This window comes from Pseudophryne corroboree, chromosome 4 (assembly GCF_028390025.1).
Source record: "Pseudophryne corroboree isolate aPseCor3 chromosome 4, aPseCor3.hap2, whole genome shotgun sequence".
NCBI lineage: Eukaryota > Metazoa > Chordata > Amphibia > Anura > Myobatrachidae > Pseudophryne > Pseudophryne corroboree.
Window position 1 is genome coordinate 494,376,638 of NC_086447.1, and position 24,293 is coordinate 494,400,930.

At 47.0% G+C, this 24,293-nt stretch overlaps 1 protein-coding gene across 2 annotated transcripts in view; it reads right to left on the reverse strand.

Annotated features, from left to right (window-relative positions):
* The window catches only part of REV3L (REV3 like, DNA directed polymerase zeta catalytic subunit), a 372,405-nt gene that overhangs the window by 97,703 nt on the left and 250,409 nt on the right, over positions 1-24,293 (reverse strand). For both annotated transcript variants that reach the window (XM_063917144.1, XM_063917145.1), the window contains exon 25: positions 23,718-23,924. In XM_063917144.1, coding sequence (XP_063773214.1) covers positions 23,718-23,924 — 207 coding nt within the window. The remainder of the gene's footprint in view (positions 1-23,717; positions 23,925-24,293) is intronic.

The following is a 24,293-nucleotide window of genomic DNA, read 5'->3' on the forward strand; positions in this document are numbered from 1 at the left end:
CTTAGCAAAAGTGCTTGAACCCGACCAAGTAGCTGCTCGGCAAAGTTGAATCGCCGAGATTCCCCGGGCAGCCGCCCAAGAAGAGCCCACCTTCCTAGTGGAATGGGCCTTTAACGAATTTGGTAACGGCAATCCCGCCGCAGAATGAGCCTGCTGAATCGTGTTACAGAACCATCTAGCAATAGTCTGCTTAGAAGCAGGAGCGCCAACCTTGTTGGCCGCATACAGGACAAACAGTGCCTCTGTTTTCCTAACTTGAGCCGTCCTGGCTACATAAATTTTTAAGGCCCTGACGACATCAAGGGACTTGGAATCCTCCAAGTCACCCGTAGCCACAGGCACCACAATAGGTTGGTTCATATGGAACGACGAAACCACCTTAGGTAGAAATTGAGGATGAGTTATCAACTCCGCTCGATCCACATGGAAAATCAGATAGGGGCTCTTGTGAGACAAAGCCGCCAATTCGGCCACCCGCCTCGCAGATGCCAAGGCCAACAACATGACCACTTTCCAAGTGAGAAATTTTAACTCCACCGTTTGAAGAGGTTCAAACCAGTGTGATTTAAGGAACTGTAACACCACGTTAAGGTCCCACGGTGCCACTGGGGGCACAAAAGGAGGTTGGATGTGCAGCACTCCCTTTACAAAAGTCTGGACTTCTGGGAGAGAAGCCAATTCCTTCTGAAAGAATATAGATAAGGCCGAAATCTGCACCTTAGTGGAGCCCATATCCACTCCTGTCTGTAGAAAGTGGAGAAAATGCCCCAGCTGAAAATCTTCAGTAGGAGCATGCTTGGCCTCACACCAAGAAATATATTTCCTCCAGATACGGTGATAATGCTTCGCCGTTACCTCCTTCCTAGCTTTGATTAGAGTAGGGATGACTTCCCCCGGAATACCTTTCCTAGCTAGGATTTGGTGTTCAACTGCCATGCCGTCAAATGTAACCGCGGTAAGTCTTGGAACACACAGGGCCCCTGTTGCAACAGGTCCTCCCTGGGAGGAAGAGGCCACGAATCTTCCGCGATCATTTCCTGAAGATCTGAATACCAGGCCCTTCGAGGCCAATCTGGAACAATGAGTATTGTCTGCACTCTTGTTCGTCTTATGATTCTCAATATTTTTGAGATGAGTGGAAGTGGAGGGAACACATAGACCAGCTGAAACACCCACGGTGTCTCTAGTGCGTCCACCGCCACTGCCTGAGGGTCCCTTGACCTGGAACAATACGTCCGAAGCTTTTTGTTGAGGCGTGACGCCATCATGTCTATTTGAGGAAGTCCTCAATGACTTGCTATCTCTGCAAAGACCTCTTGATGAAGTCCCCACTCTCCTGGATGGAGATCGTGTCTGCTGAGGAAGTCTGCTTCCCAGTTGTCCACTACCGGAATGAAGACAGCTGACAGAGCGCTTACATGATTTTCCGCCCAGCGAAGAATCCTGGTGGCTTCTGCCATTGCTGTTCTGCTCCTTGTCCCGCCCTGGCGGTTTACATGCGCCACGGCTGTGACGTTGTCTGATTGGAACAGAAGGGGTAGGTTGCGAAGAAAACTCTCCGCCTGTTGCAGGACGTTGTATATGGCCCTTAATTCCAGCACACTGATGTGTAGACAAGCCTCCTGGCTTGACCATATTCCCTGAAAATTTCTGCCTTGTGTGACAGCTCCCCATCCTCGGAGGCTCGCGTCCGTGGTCACAAGAACCCAATCTTGAATGCCGAACCTGCGACCCTCTAGAAGGTGAGCACTCTGGAGCCAGCACAGGAGAGAGACCCTGGCCTTGGGGGACAGGTTTATCCTCTGATGTATCTATAGATGGGACCCTGACTACTTGTCCAGAAGGTCCCACTGAAAAGTTCTTGCATGGAACCTGCCGAACGGAATGGCCTCGTAGGCCGCCACCATTTTTCCCAATACTCGAGTGCATTGATGAACTGACACTCTTTTTGGTTTCAGCAGGTCCTTGACCATGCTCTGGAGTTCCTGGGCTTTTTCCACTGGGAGAAAAACCCTCTTTTTTCCGTGTCCAGAACCATGCCCAAAAATGACAGCGAGTTGTCGGAACCAACTGCGACTTCGGTAGATTTAGAATCCAGCCGTGTTGTTGTAGTACTCACAGGGAGAGAGACATGCTCTTTAGTAACTGATCTCTCGATCTTGCCTTTATCAGGAGATCGTCCAAGTATGGGATAATTGTGACCCCCTGCTTGCGCAGGAGCACCATCATTTCCGCCATCACCTTGGTAAAAATTCTCAGGGCAGTGGAAAGCCCAAACGGCAACGTCTGAAACTGGTAATGACAATCCTGTACAGCGAATCTCAGGTACGCCTGATGAGGAGGATATATGGGGACATGAAGGTAAGCATCCTTTATGTCTAGTGACACCATAAAATCCTCCCCATCGAGGCTGGAGATCACTGCCCGGAGAGATTCCATCTTGAATTTGAACCTTTTTAAATATAGGTTTAGGGATTTTAGATTCAGAATTGGTCTGACCGAGCCATCCGGCTTCGGGACCACAAACAGGGTTGAATAAAACCCTTTCCCCTGTTGCCCTAGGGCATGGGTCTTCAACCTGTGGCCCTCCAGCTGCCGTGAAACTACACATCCCAGCATGCCCTGCCACAGTTTTGCTATTAAGGTATGCTAAAACTGAGCCAGTGCATGCTGGTATGTGTAGTTCCACAGCAGCTGGAGGGCCGCAGGTTGAAGACCCATGCCCTAGGGGAACCTTGATAATCACCTGCCGTTGACACAGTTTTTGTATGGCAGCTGAAACTGTTTCCCTCTCTGGGGGAAAAGCTGGCAAGGCCGATTTGAAAAATCGGTGTGGAGGCACATCTTCGAACTCCAGTTTGTAGCCTTGGGATACAGTTTCGATCACCCAAGGATCCAAATCCGACTGAACCCAGACCTGGCTGAAGAGACGGAGACGTGCCCCCACCGGTGCGGACTCCTGCAGCGGAGACCCAGCGTCATGCGGTGGATTTTGTAGAGGCCGGGGAGGATTTTTGTTCCAGGGAACTAGCTGTAGCTGGTGTTCTTTTCCCTCTACCTCTGGCGAGGAAGGAAGAGTCCCGACCCTTTCTGAACGTATGCGACCGAAAGGACTGCATCTGGTATTGAGGTGTTTTCTTTTGCTGTGGGGGAACATAAGGCCAAAAAGATTTACCCGCGGTAGCTGTGGAAACCAGGTCCGCGAGGCCCTCCCCAAATAAAACTTCACCCTTGTAAGGCAAAGCCTCCATATGTCTCTTTGAATCAGCATCACCTGTCCATTGACGGGTCCACAGGGACCTTCTAGCAGAAACTGCCATGGCATTGGCTCTTGAACCCAACAGCCCAATATCTCTCGCAGCCTCTCTCATATATAACGCTGCGTCCTTAATGTGACCCAAGGTCAACAAAATACTATCCTTATCTAAGGTGTCAATGTCAGATGACAAGTTATCTACCCACGCTGCAATTGCGCTACCAACCCATGCCGACGCTACTGCAGGCCTGAGTAGGGCTCCCGTATGCGCGTAAATTGATTTTAAGGTAGTTTCCTGCCTGCGATCCGCAGGATCCTTTAGGGCCGCCGTATCCGGGGATGGTTGCGCCACCTTTTTGGATAAGCGCGTCAAGGCCTTGTCCACCGTGGGCGAGGATTCCCACCATAACCTGTCCTTTGAGGGGAAAAGATACGCCATAATAATTCTCTTGGGAACCTGCAGTCTCTTGTCTGGAGTTTCCCAAGCCTTTTCAAATAAAGCGTTCAGCTCATGAGATGGGGGAAACGTTACCTCAGGTTTCTTTCCCTTAAAAATGCAGACCCTCGTGTCAGGGACAGAAGGGTCCTCTGTGATATGTAACGCATCTTTTATTGCAATAATCATATATTGAATACTCTTGGCCACTCTTGGGTGCAACCTCGCATCATCATAGTCGACACTGGAGTCAGAATCCGTGTCTGTATCAGTGTCTGCTACCTGGGAAATGGGACGTTTATAGGACCCTGAAGGGTCTTGTGGCACAGTCAAAGCCATGGTTTGACTCCCTGCTTTGTCCTTGGACTCTGCTTTGTCCAATCTCTTATGTAATAAAGTCACATTAGCATTTAACACATTCCACATGTCCAACCAATCAGGTGTCGGCTGTGCCGACGGAGACACCACAACCATCTGCTCTGCATCCTCCTGTCGAAGTCGAAAAATATTGCAGTACACACATCACGTACAAACTACACACAGATGGCCTCCGTGCGTGTACTTGTTCTGCCGTGCGTGCGCATATTCACAATTTGCGTATGGTCGCTCCCGTGGTCCTGTGCATTAGCGCCTGGTATGAGTATTTACGGTAGGGTTTGTGGACGCATGGATAAGCTATCAAAACACATTACATATTTAATCCAAATAGTGCACAATGTACACATAGTCTTCCTGCATCACACCAGCAAGTTACAACAGTTTAAATGGTATCAGAACAAAGGGATTCACCTTTACAGGATAGGAGGGGACAGAACAAGGTTATAAGGTGGTGTTTGGTATCCATCTGTGGGGTATTTTAAGGGTAATATTCCGGTGTTGGTTTGCAGAAGATCGCACGTTCCTGCAAATAGTTATGTGCAGGAGCAGAATATAGATATAAACTGTATTAACTGTACATTAGGTATGTGGTGGGAACTCAGAGGAGACCACCCACAAGTGCATCTTGAACAGACATCGCCCACCTATTCAAACCAACCTATGACCTCTCCTGTACTGTAAATGACAATCCCTGTGTCCAATGGACAAAGAGATTACAGCATCCATTGTGTTAAGTTTTGGAAGAATGTATAAAAGGAGCCAGCTGCAGGCCTGGTCTCTCTCTCTCAAGACTCACAAAGTTATCTATCTAGATGACCGAGGACCAGACTGGGTAGCGCGGCGAAATTCAAACAAGTATGTACCATTGACTGTAGCCATTATTCTATTGTATTGTATTGCTTTGTGATTGTAACCCCCTTTCAGTAATAATATGCTGTGGTGTCGAAACCCAGCAGTTTAAATACAAATCTGGTGTCGTGTTTTCCTTTCTCTGCTAAGGTTTAGAGTGTATTACTATCGCATGCATATTTGTTAAGGGTTCACTGTGTAACTTTGGGTGTGTACACGCTGTTTGTACTTTGTACAGCCAGCGCGGCGTTCGTACGCAAAGTCCGTACACGGTACGGGACTCTGTACGCTAATGGTGTAATAAGTACGTAGATTGTGGATTAAGTATAGCGGCCGCAGCGGCTTCATTTAAAGTGTATGAAATGTCTTTTTAAAGTGTTGCTTTTAGTCCTGTATGTAAATCAGCGTTTACAATTGGGGGCATAGTCCGAAAAACAGGAAAAAAGCTATTTAAAAATCTGTGAATTTTTTTGGCGCCAAATAGCGTACACAAAAGGCACCCATACTTTGCATACCCTCTCACATTGTTGCCATAAAACTCAGATTGCTAATTTCATTTAGATCTGTGTGAAACCGGAGATATTTGTTGCTATATAGTTAAAAATAAAACAGTGTTTAAGGAAGTAAGAGTAAAAGACACAAACGCAGGTCTGCATAAAAGTTTATACAGAACAAGTTGTGTCTAGTGGGCAATAGTAATTAGTATTGTTCACATTTGTAGAGCTGTGTGACTTATGTTTTATTGCGGACGCAGGGTTTTGTACACGTCTCGGACAAAGTACAGGACTGCGCAAGCAGCGTAAAAAGACACGCACGGTCGCGTGTTTACGCAAAGTGCGTAAGAGTGCAGACGCTAAGTACAAATTACACAATAGTGTCGTTTAGTTATAAGGTGGGATAGTGGCCATGCTACAATAGCACAAAACTACCCGGTTTCTAAAGCAGATTAGTATAAAACTTTTGTTTAAACTGTATTGCCTCTGGGGTAAAGCTGCCTATCTGAATGAATTGAAATTTTCTGTACAGAAAAACCAAAGTGTATTTGAGCGAGTGAAAGCGGAGCGAGTGGAGCTGAACCCAAGAACTAAGTGGTCTGAAGTGGTAACACCGGGTTAGTAGAGGCCCGGCGGCGTAGGGTTCGCAACCTTGCGTGATCAAAACTAAGTGGTCTGAAGTGGTCTAAGTGATCCCATACAACTAAGTGGTCTGGAGTGGTCTAGGCTAAATGGTCTACAACAATCGTAGGGCATATAGATAACTAGTATCTATAGGCTGTGCTATTGCATCGCATGTCCGTGTGTTCTGCACAGCACAACGTGATACCATTGTGTCATATGCGCCGTGGAAGAGCATACGCAGACGTGATTGTATAGACAAAGGGGTTTTTCTTTGACGTCGGGAAATCTCCCTGGTGGGCTTCACTGGAAAGGGTGAAGGATAGTTATCTAAATTTCTCTGTTTTTCACCCTACAAACAATTCCAGTTGAAAGATACCGAAAAGGAATTTTTCGCTGCCTCTCTCAGGAAAATATTCCAAACAGAACTTCAACCAAAAGAAATTACGGTGCTGTAAGGTCTGATAGGAGCCCTAAGTTGGGTACATTGCCTTAACTATCAACAGTGTATGGTAGTACCGGCCAACGTGGGCGAGGGCGAGAGCGAGTGGAAGGCGCTCGGAGATACTTCTACCGTCTACTTACATTGAGTATTTTGGTGTTTGTGGGAATTTTTTTAGTTATTAAAAAAAGACCCACAAATATGGGAGCCAGTTGCTCAAGTGAGAGACGTTTGGGCAGGGTTCAGGCAGAATTGCGGCCGAAAGGCTCAGCAAGGTTTATCATGTGTGAAAAATAAAAATATGGTTCACACACAGAAGTTTTATGCAATGAATGGGTATGTATGACTAACAAAGATAGGGTACCATTCCCTAGGGTGGGCAGCTTTGAACCGGAGGTATTGCAGAACTTAAGGATAAGGATATGTCTGATAAAATCCAGAAAACAAAGGATTAGACATACAGATTGTTTAAATTTATGGCAGCAAGAGGGGGATGTGCAAAGGGAATTAGCTTGCGCAGCAGGTTCCAAACCTAGCGGGAAAACAATGGCGACCGCACCACCACCACCATATATTGTTGGGGAGAAAGTGGCTACAAGCAATGGTGCATTAGTACAGGATAAGAATGTGATTGATAAATGTACTAACGCTAACCCTTGCCAGCTGTATCCCATTTTAAATTTTCCTCAGGATTGTGAGCAGGAAGATGATCCCAGCACGATATCGGCACTCTCTCTAGCAGCCACCATACAGGATACTCAGGTGGGCACGGCCCAACCATCAAGAGTTGTAGCAAAACCCCCTAGCGGAGGGATAAGTGAGGTCGTGTCCACAGGTAAAGACGGTACCATACATTATGCAGAAACTATAGCTCCCCACATTGTAGAATCAAACCAGAAGGATGTAATTGAATTAAATCCTGTCAGGGTAATTGCAGTCCCCAACGGGAAAACTGACAATCAGGGAGTAACTCCCATCAGGAACATTGCCATGCATTGTCCCTGATCCCGAGCAGAGTTAAGGTCAATTTTGTCTGAATTTCCCGATCCCAGAAAAGATCCAGTTGGATGCCAGAGATTCATTATAGCGTTAGGTAACGCCCATGAGCCTACAAATAAAGATTGGCGAACAGTGCTACGAGTGTGTTTACCCTCAAATATTGACACCACGAAATTCATAGCAGACAGTACCTCTCACTGATGAATATAATCAGGAGAACGTAAAGCAAATCAATCTGCAACTAGGAGTGTATTTCCCTACTGTTGTCAAGTGGAATAAAATCTTCTCCATAAGACAAAAGGAAGGTGAAACGGCATCCGAATATTTCCATCGGGCACTGCAGGAAATGTCTAGATACACTGGGATCGAGGACATTAAAGATAATGCACATCATAGGGAGGTAGCTGTTACTGTATTAATGGACGGGTTAAAGGAGGCATTAAGAACAAGGGTACAAACCTCTCTACCTAACTGGAGAGGTATCTCGTGGCTGCTTTGAGAGAGTCCGCTATCGAGCATGATAGGAACATCAGTAAGCACAGGGAGTTACAGGGGGATAAGCTGATGACTGTAAGTATACAGGCTCTTACAGCAAAACCCCATCAGCTGAAAGCCCAGACCCCTGCTGTTAGGAAAAGACCTAGAATATGCTACATTTGTAAAAAGGAAGGACATTTTGCCCAGGATTGTAGGAATAAAGGTACACATAACGTATACCGACCCCCTAGACCAGAATACGAACCACACTACAATTCACATAAATGGGATCAGGGACTATATAGGAGAAATTACGAGCCACATGCAGGGGAAACAAGGAGGTACCCACCAAGGAGAGATTGGCAGACCTCCGAAAATTCTCAGCTACCCCCCTCACATATTGTAGCTGCCAATGCAAAATTCTTCACTGTCATTGACCTCTGTTCTGCTTTCTTTTCTGTCCCTCTTCACCCTGACAGCCAGTACCTTTTTGCTTTTACATACAGGGGAGTACAGTACACCTGGACTCGTCTTCCCCAAGGTTTCATTGACAGCCCAAGTATTTTCTCCCTGGCTTTGCATGACTGTTTACAATCCTTTCAACCCGAGAGTGGATCAGTACTAATACAGTATGTTGATGACTTATTGTTGTGTTTTGACTCACTCGAATCGTCCTTGAAAGACACGAAACAGCTTCTGTTTCATCTTTCCCAAACGGGACACAAGGTTTCAAAGGATAAGTTGCAGTTGTGCCGGACCAGGGTCAAATATTTGGGACATTGCTTGACTCAAGGACTTAAGACACCTCACCGCTGATAGAATACAGGCGATTCGCGACATGACTCTGCCACAAACGCAGCAACAGATCCGCACTTTCCTTGGAATGTGTGGGTACTGTCAAAACTGGATTCCAGGGTTCTCTATACTGGCTTTACCTTTGCAAGAAATGGTCTCTTCGAACAAACCAGAACGGATCTCGCACACAGATGAGTCCGAACTAGCATTTGAGAGACTCAAACAGTGCCTATCACAGGCACCTGCATTAGGTATGCCAGATTATGAGAAGCCCTTTGAATTGTACGGTACAGAAAGTGCAGGGTGCGCGGCAGGAGTTTTAACGCAGAGACATGGTGATGCCAGCAGACCGGTAGCTTACTACAGTGCACAGTTGGACACTGTAGTACGGTCTCTCCCCACTTGCTTGCGAAGTGTTGCAGCAATAGCTTTGCAGGTAAGTAAAAGCGAGGACGTAGTGTTAGGACATGTCCTGACCATTCATACACCTCATGCAGTATCAGCCTTACTAAACTCAGCCCAAACAAGACATGTCTCAACTGCTCGGTTTACAAAGTAGGAATTATCACTGATGGCCCCGGTAAACATCACCATTAAGAGATGCAGCTCACTAAATCCTGCAACTTACTTGCCAAGTGTGCCTGGACAGGCACAAAGGGTGGAGGATGAGAATGTTGGTGAAGGAGGATTTAGTGCAGACACTGATATGCATGATTGTATGGAATACCTGAATCAAACTTTCACAGCGAGAACTGACATCAGTGACAACCCACTGGAAGGAGTAGACTTTACCTTCTACACTGACGGTAGTTGCCACAGACAGACAGAATCGGGAGACTTGTGCACTGGATATGCAGTTGTAGATGACGAAGGTATCATAGAAGCTGAACCCCTGGGCCCACCGCACTCAGCACAAGTTGTAAAAATAGAAATAAAGAGCGCTTGTTAGATATATATATATATATGTGTATGCGCAAAACCTGTGGAAAAAATTATGGTTAGTATGATGTTTACAGCCCTTTTAGGACTTTTTAAGGACCGGGTTCCAAATGAGCAAAAAAGGATTTTTATAATTCCTATCTAACCCTATCTAAATACCTGTCAGGCCGTTATGGTGTTTGGAGAGCTTCCACATCAGCGTGCAGTGGGATCCCTCTGTGGTGTCCGCTCTCCACTGTTGAGATGTATTAGCGGCTGCTGGCTCAGATTAGCGGCTGGTGGCTATAATTAGCGGCTGACAGACGGCTGATTCCCCGTCTATGTCACGTTGTTCATGGCACTCACAGTTTGATGGAAGGTGCGGTGCCCGCTCCACTGTTAGGCTATAGTATCGGCTGACGGCTGATCACTGTAATTAGTGACTGGCGGCTATGATTAGCAGCTAACAGCCGGCTGGTTCCCCGTCTGTGTGTCACGCTTTGGCTCAAAGTGACTCTCCTTCGGATGGTAAAGGGATAGGCATCCCTTTACCATCCGAAGGAGAGTCACTTTGAGCCAAAGCGTGACACACAGACGGGGAACCAGCCGGCTGTTAGCTGCTAATCATAGCCGCCAGCCGCCAGTCACTAATTACAGTGATCAGCCGTCAGCCGATACTATAGCCTAACAGTGGAGCGGGCACCGCACCTTCCATCAAACTGTGAGTGCCATGAACAACGTGACATAGACGGGGAATCAGCCGTCTGTCAGCCGCTAATTATAGCCACCAGCCGCTAATCTGAGCCAGCAGCCGCTAATACATCTCAACAGTGGAGAGCGGACACCACAGAGGGATCCCACTGCACGCTGATGTGGAAGCTCTCCAAACACCATAACGGCCTGACAGGTATTTAGATAGGGTTAGATAGGAATTATAAAAATCCTTTTTTGCTCATTTGGAACCCGGTCCTTAAAAAGTCCTAAAAGGGCTGTAAACATCATACTAACCATTATTTTTTCCACAGGTTTTGCGCACACACATATATATTTCTAACAAGCGCTCTTTATTTCTATTTTTACAGTATATAATTTTAATAGAGCTGCTTTTAAACCCCCATTCTAGCGCAATTAAGTCTTTTATTTATAACTCAGCACAAGTTGCTGAGTTGGTCGCCCTAACCAGAGCGTGTGAATTGGCCAAGGGTAAGTCAGCTAATATATACACAGATTCTAGGTATGCCTTTGGAGTGGTGCATGATTTCGGGGGCCTATGGCGCCTCAAAAATTTCATAACGGCAGCTGGCACACCTGTAGCGCATGTGTCCCACATAAAAAGGCTTTTGACAGCAATACAGGAACCAGAGTGGCTGTTATCAAGTGCAAAGCACACACTTACAACCAAGACCCAATTTCACTTGGTAACAGCCGGGCAGATGAAGCTGCTAAATCGGCAGCAAGCACCCCCAAACGGACATCACATCACTGATGACATTTAACACGATCAACACACAACAGTTAATTGAAATGCAAAATTTGTGTTTCCTACAGGAAAAGGCAGTCTGGAGGGCAAAGGGGTATGGCCAGGAGTCCTCAGGACTGTGGACAGGTGGACAAGGTAAGCCAGTGGCCCCCATAGCATATCTTCCAAGCCTAGCTGAGGCGGCACACGGACTGACTCATCTGGGCAAAGAGGGTATGTGCAAATTGGTAAGAACCTACTGGTGTGCGCCAGGATTCTCTTCTCATGCAGGTAAGAGAGCAATGACATGCTTTACTTGCTTGAGGAAGAATATTGGAAAGACAATACCAACAGAGCCATCCCATATCCCTCCTACAGACGGACCTTTTCAGGTAATACAAATCGACTTCATACAGTTACCACCCTGTAGGAATTTTAAATATGTGTTAGTTTGTATTGATGTATTTTCCAACTGGGTAGAAGCGTTCCCTGCTGCCACAAATACTGCTACGTTCACTGCAAAGAAAATTGTGCAGGAATTTGTGTGTAGATATGGTATCCCTAGAGTAATTGAAAGTGACAGGGCTACCCATTTTACAGGTGAAGTCTTTCAGGTCATGTGCAAACTGATGGGAATAGCAAGTTGCATACTCCGTACTGTCCACAGGCAAGTGCAAAGGTAGAGAGAGTGAACAGCACTATTAAGAACAAGCTGAGCAAATTAATGGCTGAAACTGGATTGCTGTGTACAGCATCAGAACCACTCCCAGGTCTCCCCTTAACTTATCACCCTTTGAAATTCTTTTTGGTCGACAACCTCATGTAATGATAGACCCCCAGGATGATTTGAAATGTAATAATGAAGTGACTGTGAAATATTTGGTTGGGATGAGCCAGCAGCTGAGAAATCACCAAATAAATTTAAAGCTGGTGATCCCTGACCTACCGAACAGTAATTGTCATGACATTGAGCCTGGTAATTATGTGATGATTCGAAATTTCTTACGCTCAGGTTGCCTCATAGACAGGTGGGAAGGACCATACCAAGTCTTGTTAACCAGCACGACAGCATTAAAGGTCGCCGAAAGAGAGACTTGGGTCCACTCGTCCCACTGCAAGAAGGTCGCTGACCCGGAGAGAACTCGTGACAAAGAGCAGAGTGTAGAGAATCTCGCATCACTGGATTGTCTGTTCCGGGAAAGTTGAGTGGCAGGACTGTTGAAGGGCATCTGAGCACAGAGAGTAACAAGATCTAGAACGGTTGTCGCACCATTTTTCTTTTTTCACCTCCCCCTGAATTTTCCTTTCTATTCTCCTTCTTATTTTCCTCCTTTCCCCTAACGAAATGGATCGATCACAAGAGACTGCAATTAGGGTTCTGTTAGTAATTCTTGTTTTGATCAGGACAGTTTGTTTTGGTGAGGGTCCCAGAGGGGTCGAGCAGGGATCTGGAATGGGTTCTGATGGCGAGTATGAATTTGTAGGATATCAGGATCAGCACATCACTTTAGTAAAGGCTGGCAACAGTAAGCGCTCTGGTAGTCAGGGAGCTCGGAGGCACTGTGAGGGGTTATTGTCTGATGAATATTGTATTTGTAGGAATTGTGAGAATATAGTAGAGGATGGGTGCATCCAGAGATGCCAGTCCAACCTTAATATCGACATTGACCGCCATCCGTTGAGTGATTACCACTCACTAGTGGGTAAGGTCTTAAACCAGACAGAATGCTGGGTGTGCTCACAAGTACCACAAGGTCAGAGTAAGTCAGGGTTAGTACCATACCCTTTAGCAATAGATGAGGCACTCGAATTACGGGGTGGGAGACCGGTGGACAAGAAATTCAATATCTCTTGGCCCCCTAGTTTGAAGCTCCACCAGTATCATGTAGACAGGTCCTTGTTGTGTTTTAAGATTTCCAATTACCGAAAACCGGGAAATTGGGAAGTGACATGGAATAACCAGACATTGACCTTTTCATACAGAGCTGATAGGATACCCATAGACTCTGAACTTGTACGCCAAATAGCCAACAGTGGGGGGTATTTCCGGTATAGGTATACCCGTGGAAGCAAGACCATGTGGGTTGGAAAAGTATCGTCAGGGTATTGTGCTCATATCATCCAGCCCGATACTTGTACTGAGCAGATGGGAGAACTAGGGACTGGTTTCTTTACTTGGAAAATTTGTAATATGGTGATGTTATATTTTGTCCCCTATGTTCTCCCAGATGATGCCTATTTCATATGTGGGAGGAAGGCGTACCAGTGGCTTGCCCCGAGCTCAGAGGGATTGTGTTATATTGGGAGAGTACTAACAGAGGTGATGACCATAACCCATGATAAAATGAAAGACGTTCACCGCAGTGCTCAGGCTCCTTATACTCATACTCACTACGAACACATCATCAAGAGACACCTCATAGATAGGGCAGAGCACGCAGCCTCTGATTTGATCCACGAATCCACCGGGATTCAGTTCCTTCTCGCATTAGACATTACCCGTACTGCCAGAGGAACTATAAATTATAGGTATATCCATGCGCTAGCGAACTTGATAGATGATATCACTGAGATGTAGGACGACACCTTCAGGTATACGGGAAGGGAGTTACAAGCTTACAAGAAGGAACTGATTCAGCACAGAATGGTCCTTAATTATGTCACAGCTGTGACAGGTGAGTACTGTGTTACTCTGGCAACTCAATATGGTGTGAAGTGCTGTACTTATATTACAAACAGCACTGATGACACAACGGAGATTATCGATCAAAAGATGGACGATATCTTGCAGTTGAAGTGGGAGTTCAGGAGGAAGCACAACCTTACCTTAGCGACTGTGAGTAATGAACTGACCAGCTGGGTCTCATGGTTGAACCCACGCAAATGGTTCTCAGGTTTAGGAGAGTGGGCTCAGAATGTCATTATGAGTGTTGGGAAGTTTCTCCTTTGTATCTTGGGAGTCGTCATAATTATTGGTTCGATATTTAGGTGTGTTCAAATTATAATGCGGCGCAAGCACGGTACAAATTTGATAAGTCTAAGGAGCGAGGGCGCTGTTATAGCAGCAGATTTAATTTACGACCCATCCATAGAGACAGTGTTATAAGGATTGCAAATGAATTTCATGGCCTGTTTCTTTCACCCGTTTTTCTTTTGTCTCCCCCTCTGCCCAGATACATCCATCCGGAAAAGACATCAGCCCTACCCAAAATGTTTATGTGAATGCATTTTTATATATGTGTCCTTATCTTCATCTCTGCAACCTCCAGCTAATGGCACACATAGTCGACAGGTGATATCCACATATACTAGCACTCACATATGTTTCCCCATCCATGTATCATTAACTAAATGTGCACCCCATTTGTTGGAACAAGAAGCCGAAAAGAGCTCGTTAGTGTTTGTTGGCCCATTTACAGACCCTTAATACGGGATGAGAAGGATTTAATGTATACTTCGCAATACCTCGAAGCTTATGTAGAACATATACGGCACGATGATACATGCCCCTCAGACATGGATTCATACATACATGCTTTTACTATTCCACTAGGTCATACATTTCCCACCTACAACTCTCCCTCGACCATCCAAGCTTCTGTAGATATTGTATAGATATTTTTCTGTTTATTGATTAGGTAGTGGCAGTTATTGGTGACTGCTAAAGGGTGGACTGTCAAAGTCGAAAAATATTGCAGTACACACATCATGTACAAACTACACACAGATGGCCTCCGTGCGTGTACTTGTTCTGCCGTGCGTGCGCATATTCGCAATTTGCGTATGGTCGCTCCCGCGGTCCTGCGCATTAGCGCGTGGTATGAGTATTTACGGTAGGGTTTGTGGACGCATGGAAAAGCTATCAAAACACATTACATATTTAATCCAAATAGTGCACAATGTACACATAGTCTCCCTGCATCACACCAGCAAGTTACAACAGTTTAAATGGTATCAGAACAAAGGGATTCACCTTTACAGGATAGGAGGGGACAGAACAAGGTTATAAGGTGGTGTTTGGTATCCAGCTGTAGGGTATTTTAAGGGTAATATTCCGGTGTTGGTTTGCAGAAGATCGCATGTTCCTGCGAATAGTTATGTGCAGGAGCAGAATATAGATATAAACTGTATTTACTGTACATTAGGTATGCGGCGGGAACCCAGAGGAGACCACCCACAAGTGCATCTTGAACAGACATCGCCCACCTATTCAAACCAACCTATGACCTCTCCTGTACTGTAAATGACAATCCCTGTGTCCAATGGACAAAGAGATTACAGCATCCATTGTGTTAAGTTTTGGAAGATTGTATAAAAGGAGCCAGCTGCAGGCCTGGTCTCTCTCTCTCTCTCTCTCAAGACTCACAAAGTTATCTATCTAGATGACCGAGGACCAGACTGGGAAGCGCAGCGAAATTCAAACAAGTATGTACCATTGACTGTAGCCATTATTCTATTGTATTGTATTGCTTTGTGATTGTAACCCCCTTTCAGTAATAATATGCTGTGGTGTCGGAACCCAGCAGTTTAAATACAAATCTGGTGTCGTGTTTTCCTTTCCCTGCTAAGGTTTAAAGTGTATTACTATCGCATGCATATCTGTTAAGGGTTCACTGTGTAACTTTGTACAGCCAGCGCGGCGTTTGTATGCAAAGTCCGTACACGGTATGGGACTCTGTACGCTAATGGTGTAATTAGTACATAGATTGTGGATTAAGTATAGCGGCAGCAGCGGCTTCATTTAAAGTGTATGAAATGTCTTTTTAAAGTGTTGCTTTTAGTCCTGTATGTAAATCAGCGTTTACACTCCCTAGACGAGCCTTCCGCTTCAGACATGTCGACACACACGTACTGACACCCCCACACACACTGGGATACATGAATATGGGGACAGCCCCCCAATAAGGCCCTTTGGAGAGAGAGAGACAGAGAGAGAGAGAGAGTATGCCAGCACACACCCAGCGCCACTAGACACTGAAAACACAGTCCCAGCCTATACAGCGCTTTTTTATATATATGATTTGCGCCAAATAAATGTGCCCCCCCTCGTTTTTTGTCCCCTGTTACTTGGTTTAGCAGGGGAGAGTCCGGGAGCAGCTTCTCTGCAGCATGCTGTGGAGAAAATGGCGCTGGTTAGTGCTGGAGGATCAAGCCCCACCCCCTCGACGGCGGGCTTCGGTCCCACTTATTTTTTTATACTGGCGGGGGTTTTATAATATACTGCCTCCGCAGTATCTAACAATGGTGCCAGTGTTATGTGAGGTAATTATTGCTGCCCAAGGCGCCCCCCCTGCGCCCTGCACCCTTGCTGTGCCTGTGTTTGTGTTGGGGCGTTGGCACGCAGCGCGACCGCTGCGCGGTACCTCTCTGAAGAACTGAAGTCTTCTACCGCCTTTGTTGTCTTCTTACTTCATATACTTTTTTTTTATTGAATAGAGTATTTTTATTCAACAAGAATGGAAATGATACAAACATTTCAGTGTACACCGGGAAATCCAGGTGATGTTATACAACATGTACAATTATATAGCCCCACCAAACCATATACACAGAGGTTAAGCATGACCGGCAGACATAAGGCCACTTAATGTCAACCCACAAAAACAGTTTTTCTGAAATCTAAAAATTAATGTCAAAACACTCGCGGAACATTTTCAAATTTCTCCCCAAACTAACTCAATAAACCCCCCAACTATGAGGCCAGATATGGCCTACATTACACTAAAAATACCTAAAATAATAAAACAACAAAAAATAAAAATAAACATAAAACATAAACAGAATAAAACAAACCAAAACCATCCAGCCTAAATTCTCATAGTTGTGCGAGGTGGGGTACAATATCCACGCAATGTAAAATACGGGAGAGGGGCCCAGCTCGTTTATACAAGTCCCAGATAACCAGGTCATCATAAAGGCACAATACGTCTCAAAGCTTAAGTGCAGGGGAGGAGTATATAGAGTTAATCCAGAAGGACCATATTTTTTCGTGTTTAGAGAGAGCATTGTTTTTTATATATATATATATATATATATATATATATATATATATATATACACCGATCATTCAATACAGTGTCGTTAACCAGGGCTTTAAATGCAGACATCGTAGGAGAATGTGGGGCCATCCATGTCCGCGCAATGCACACCTTGGCAAGGGCGCAAATGCTATGAGCATACAAGCCCTCCCACCCCCAAAATGCAGAATCCCGGAGTCAGCATACCTCTCAGTATCCCCGTATGTTCCAGAATCGACCCGACCCCCGCCCAAAACACCTGCAAGGATGGACACTCCCACACAAGGTGCCAGAATGATCCGTCAACAGTCCCACATTTAGGACAAGTGGCAGCACCACCAACCCGAATCTAACCAACCTGTTCGGCGTCATATATGATCTATGTAATATAAAGAGTAGAATTTGTTGGAACCGTAGTGATTTGGTAACCTGGCTCGGGTTCCCCAGTGCGACCTCTCATTCCTCCACATCTATAGGGCCCAAATCATGCTCCCAGCGCTCCCGAAGGTTCGAGAGCGGGTCTGCATGAAGTGTTGTAAGAAGGTACGAGTAAGTGAAGGAGATCACCTTGACCCGACCCAGTGAACATAAAAAGGTCTTACTGGGGAAGGGGAGGAGCACCTGGGGAGAATCCCCGAACTGTGATTGTAAGGTGTGCCGGAGCTGCAGATATCTATAAAAGTAAGAGTTTGGGAGACCAAACTCCTCCTTTAAGTGCTGAAAGGATTTCATAGCACCATTGCTATACAACTGGGATATGGAAGTCACCAAGTAAGGGGCCCACACCATCGCTCCCTCCAAAGACCCCATCTCACGAAGCGATGCGGAGTGCCAGAGGGGAGTATCCGGGTCCATACCATCATACCCAAGCATACCTGTCAAGGCCAGCCAAATCTTCATGGCCTGAAAAACAATAGGAGGAGACAGTCGGGAAGCGCTCCCTCCCACCAAAACCTGCGCCGGGGAAAGGTGAGGTTAATAACACCTGAGAAACGCCCAACATAAATCAGCCTCCTCTCCTCCCCGTAACCAAATGCCAATGTGAGCTAAGTGGGCCGCATAGTAGTATATTTGGAAGTGAGGCAAGGCCAAACCCCCGTCTACTTTTTGTCTAGTAAGGGTAGTCAACTTTATTCTAGGCCTTTTATTGGCCCATATCAGAGATGTTAATATACTGTTTAATTTCTTAAAGAAGGCCGGAAAGATGTACACAGGGGATTGCGAGAAAACATACAGTAACTTGGGCAAAACTACCATTTTAATAAGGCTAACCCTACCCGTCATTGTCAGCGGGAGTTTACACCAGGCCCTTGACTTGCGTACAATCATGTGTACGAGAGGGTCAAGGTTCAAGGGTATAAAGTCCGAGGGGTCATTAGTAACCTGGATCCCCAGGTATTTAAACTGGCCTATCCAGCATAGCGGCAGGGAAATCTTTGGGACTCGGGGAGGAAAGCCCATGATGGGCATTATAAATGATTTGGACCAGTTTATACGGAGACCAAAGAAGCCGCCAAAGGTCTCTATGACCTGCAGCACTACAGGCATATCTACGGCATAGTCATGTAGGAATAGCAACAGGTCATCCGCATAAAGGGCTATTTTGTCAGTGCAGGGGCCCGTAACAACTCCCCCAATGTCCGGGTGCGATCTAACCAAACAAGCCAGGTGCTCGATGGCTATGGCAAACAAGGCGGGGGAAAGGGGGCATCCCTGTCTGGTGCCCTGAGTCAAGGTAAAGGAGGAGGATATATAACAGTTGACCAAGATCCTGGCGCGTGGACTTTGATAGAGCAATTTGCTCCATTGTACGAAATTAGGACCAAAGCCCATACATTTCATGACTCCCCACAGATAGGACCATTCAACGCTGTCGAAGGCCTTAGCCGCATCCAGCGAGACTACAACCGCGTCCGAGGGGAAATCGTGTGGAGCCTGCAATATAGTATAAAGCCTGCGCAAATTAATGGACGTGGATTTCCCTGGCATGAAGCCAGATTGATCCTGGTGTATTATAAATGTAATGACCAAGTTAAGCTGAACCGCAAGAATTTTCGCGAGGATCTTGGCATCGGTAGGGATAAGGGAGATTGGTCTATAAGACTCCATAAATTTGGGGTCCTTGCCGGGATTTGGCAGTACTATAATGACGGCCTCGGACATTGAGGGAGGAAGTTGATTAGTGGCAAATATATCCGTATACATCTCAAGCAGTTTTGGGCCAAAGAACTGCACATACTGTTTGTACAGGTCGGTGGGAATACCATCGCTTCCCGGAGCCTTACCACCGGGACACATTCCTATCGCCGCAGTCACTTCTTCTAAAGTCAAAGGCGCGTCTAGAGAATCCCTAGCCTCAGGGGGAATCCTTGAAAGGGGTATATTGGACAAGTATAGGTCTAAATCCTCCTCGAAGCACGTCAACTGAGAGTCATGAACCTCCTTAAAGTACGAAAGGAACATCTGCGCCATGTCGGGGGTATTGCTCACTATGGAGCCGTCAGGGCCAGACATCTGCACTATCGTATTCCCAGGACGGTCATAGTGCACCAAATGAGCTAATAAACTACCTGGCCTGTCTGCCTGCATATATATATATATATATATATATATATATATATATATATTATTAGTGGCCCTGAACAAGAGGGAACGAGCATTTTTATCTGAAAGGTGAGCCAGCCAAGCCTCCTTAGCTAACAGCCACCGTACCTTTAGCGCAGAGGTGCCCTCCGCCAAATATTTGGTCTCTAGATCCCTATAGTCATACTCAAGCTGTCGCTCCGTCGCTCTGTACTCTAACTTGCGGGTAGCAATTTTGCCAATCAGCGTACCACGTAGATATGCTTTGAATGTATCCCAGACAACATGTACTGGAGCCGAGCCCACATTATCCGCAAAAAAGCCCTCCCACCTGGACTTTAAATCCGGGCATTCTCCCAGCTGGATCAGCCAGGATGGATGCAACCTCCAGTAAGACTGTCCCCTCCGGCACTCCACATCGAGAGACAGCAACATGGGCGAGTGGTCGGATACCCCTCGCGCCTCATAATGAACATCCGTTATACTAGATAGGAGCTCGGGCGAGACCAGGGCCAGGTCGATTCTGGAGAAGGAGCCATGCGTACTGGAGAAACATGAGTACTGCCTAAGTGTAGGGTACCGAACCCTCCAGACATCCACCCACTGCATACTATCTATAAAATCCGCAAACTTAGAGTGAGAAGTTGACGGCCACCCCCCGCCCCCGGATCTCGAGAGGACCTCCATCTATCCAGAGAGACATCCAGCACATTATTAAAATCCCCCAGACAAATAACAGGAGTATGGGGGGATGAAGCAATAAACGAGGCTGCTTTCTGCAGGACATCATACGAAAATGGGGGAGGGATATAAACAGACAGAATGAACAAAGCACGGGAGTTCATCTTACATTCCATAAACACAAACCTGCCATATGGATCTGTATTTACCGTGATCAATTCAAACTGTACAGTTCTCCTTATCATAACCGATACCCCCCTGGTAGAGGAGGAATGAGAGGAATGATACGCCCAGCCCACCCAAGGCCTGCGGAGCGACAACAGCCTATTTCCCTCTAGATGAGTTTCGCTCAGACAGATAACGTCCGGGCCATATTTCTTAATCATTTTGAATACCAGCGACCACTTTACTTTATTATTAATGCCCCGGACGTTCCATGCCAAAATCATCAAGGCAGACATGTCTTCCCATGTACACTCTGAGACACAGCACTTTGTGACCGTACAAGGTGAACGAGAAACCCAATCAGCAGCATTATCTGGGCATCTACCCGCCCCTGCAGAGCGCCACCTTGGAAACCAAGTCCCCTTGAATAGTTCAACATCACCTCGCATAATAATAGGTAATCATATGAAAAGCAAAAAGCTGGATGAAACAGAAATAAAAACATAGCAGAAAAATAAACAACATCCCCCCTCCCCGTATACCTCCCCGAACTGTGCATACACATATCCCTAACAAACTCTAACCCTGGTAGTCCAACAAGCCTACGACAGCGCTATGCGCAGCAAACAGATCCAGAGGAAAAAAAGAAAACCCCAATACCGTACGTAAAATCACTGCTCAACAATGTCCGGAACAACCATGACAAGAGGAAGCTCCCCGGACGTATACTTGCGTATTGTAGGCCCATGTGGAAAGGAAACTGGGCGTCAGTCCGGAGCCAGCTGGCGGGCACCCGGAGCATATCTGTCCAGCCAGGCCGCCGCCTCCCTCGGAGAGCTGAAGAACTTAGCTTCCCCATCTGCCACCACACGCAGCCTGGAGGGGAACAGCATCGAATAGGGGAGATTCAGGTCGCGCTTGACAGGCAGAAACTGGGCCCGGTCTTTTTGGACATCCGCTGCAAAATCCGGAAATGCTGACACCCGGACACCATTTCGAATCAGGGGGCCCTTCGTGCAGCCAAGGCGTAAAACACAGTCCCGGTCTTTATAGTGTAGAAACTTGGCTATAAATGTTTGCGGCGGTGCGCCTGGGGGCAGAGGCCGGAACGGTACCCGATGCGCCCGCTCCACCGCAAACTGGGGTGTAAAGGATTCAGCGCCATACGCTTCTGTCAACCAGGATTCAAGGAAGTCCTCAGGATGTGCCCCTTCCTCCTTTTCAGGCAGGTACACAAATCTCACGTTATTTCTGCGAAGTCGTCCCTCCATATCCAGGAGTTTAGTTTGCAGTGTAGAGACTTGCTGTGTAACCGCAGATAGACCGTTGGAGGGAGCCGCTGAGGTCCTCCAAATTAGAGACCCGCGTCTCTGTTTCGCCCACTCTCTCCCGGACCCGCTGAACGTCCTGGCGAAGTAATGATAGGTCGCACTGCACCCTCTCCATTTTGTCCGACAGGCGGTGCTCGCTGGCCGCTATGGCCTCCAGGACCTGCTGAATGGAAGGAGGAGGTGGCTGCACGTCCGCACCCGAGTCGGCCCCAGCCGGGGGAGTCGGCTGAGCAGCAGGCTGGCGGGCAAACTTCTCCAACTTAGCCGCCGCCGCACTCTGACCACCCCTCACCATGGTGACAAGGCTCAGGCAGCACTCAAAGTACCAGTATTCAGTGTCAGGAGGCACAGCAGTAGTGAGGAGGTATAATGTCAGCAGCACTCCAGGGCATCCAACAGGAAAATACAGCAGAGGGGGGGGGGGGGGGGCAGAGGGACCTAAGGCAATATAATAATATATCATATTTAGTGTTCAGCAGAAGACAGGACAGTCTGTGCCCAGAGCAAATCTTTCAGCCCTGCAGTCCCCACGAATGCACAGAGCCACACAAGCAGGATATATGCTGCAAGCTGCAGCCAAGATGGCCGCCGGATTTTACAGACTCTCCCTTCCCTGCACAAGGAGCTCAATTCCGGGCCCCAGAGGGGCAGAAGTGACCGGGGAGGGTGTCCAGTGGGCGCAGGTGAGGGGCGCCGTTCACCCCAGGCGCTGGGGAAATCAGTGTTCGGCGGTCACCGCGGGTCCGTGTGCGCGCCCGCGGCAGTGCAGCAGAAATTGAGCCCGGGGATCCACTGGCGGCCTAGGCCGAAGAGTCGGGCGGCCGCTGGCGCAGGCTGGAAGCTCCGGCAAGGGTCCACAGGTAACGCCCGCCGCCTCCCCGCAAACAGCACACAGGTCCAGGCCGAGTAAGAGCCTCAGAAGGGGCCCCAGGATAGGTACAGGATCAATTGTCCAGGGAGCTCCACTAACTTGCTGCCTACTCGCTCGCCGCCGTGGCCACGCCCCCCTTACTTCATATACTTACCCGGCTTCTATCTTCCGGCTCTGTGAGGAGGACGGCGGCGCGGCTCCGGGACAAACAGCGAGGACGACACCTGTGTTCCGACCCTCTGGAGCTAATGGTGTCCAGTAGCCTAAGAAGCAGAGCCTATCAGTAAAGTAGGTCTGCTTCTCTCCCCTCAGTCCCACGAAACAGGGAGCCTGTTGCCAGCAGTGCTCCCTGAAAACAAAAAACCTAACAAAAGTCTTTTCAGAGAAACTCAGTAGAGCTCCCCTGCAGTGCATCCAGTCTCCTCTGGGCACAGGATCTAACTGGGGTCTGGAGGAGGGGCATAGAGGGAGGAGCCAGTTCACACCCATCTAAAGTCTTAGAGTGCCCATGTCTCCAGTGGAGCCTGCCTATACCCCATGGTCCTTACGGAGTCCCCAGCATCCTCTAGGACGTAAGAGAAATTTTAATTTAAAAGGAAACATCAGACAAAAGGAGTAGACACTCATTGAGCACTCCCAGAAATAAGTTACAACATGTATGCCTTCTGTGGATATAAAACATAAAGATGTGTACTTTGCTTATACTGTCACCATAAAAACCTTTGTCTATTCTGTAACAAAACAAAAATCATTTCAAATACATAATTCACATTCTCAGCATGAGAGCTTCCAGCATTTCACTGAACTCTGTGTCACCACTCTAGGACGGCCAATACTGTGCAGAACGGGTAACGTATGGGTGCAATATTGAGATGGCATTTGTAAATAACTCCTGCCACATGCTGCATTAAATGGTCAAATGATCCTATAAACGTGTCTTCTTACCTCCACACAAGGCATTCTCCCAGAGAAGTTAGCAGCAGTATAGCCAAATGTGACATTGGCAATTAATTTCAGTCCCAGCTGTCGGGCATCAAGTAGCCGTGTAAGGCTTTTGTCATGTTTATATTCTTTCATGGACTGTTTCACCATTATTCGAGTCTTCAAAATCTCTTCTAGCATTAATGGCAGCACCCCTTTTCTGACCGACGCCTAAAGTAAGGGAAAAACCATGGTTAAAGAAACAGCAATAAATATTTTTTAAGTATTATTCTGCTGAAAGAGGGCACTGCCATCAGCGAATACGGCAGGAACCAGCATTTCCCAGCAATACACTGCCACTGTGTGTTCTGACAACTCTCTATCATAGCCACCAATAATATTTTCTGCAATTTGTTGGACATTAGTTCTTCTGTGGGATTGGACCAGGCGGACTTGCCTTCGCTCCCCACACACTCGCTGGTTTACCCTCCATGGATCACTTTTGGTAGGTACTTACCACTTCATACTGGGAATACCTGACAAGACCTGCTGTTTTGGAGATGCTCTGACTCAGTCGTCTAACCATCACAATAGGCCCTT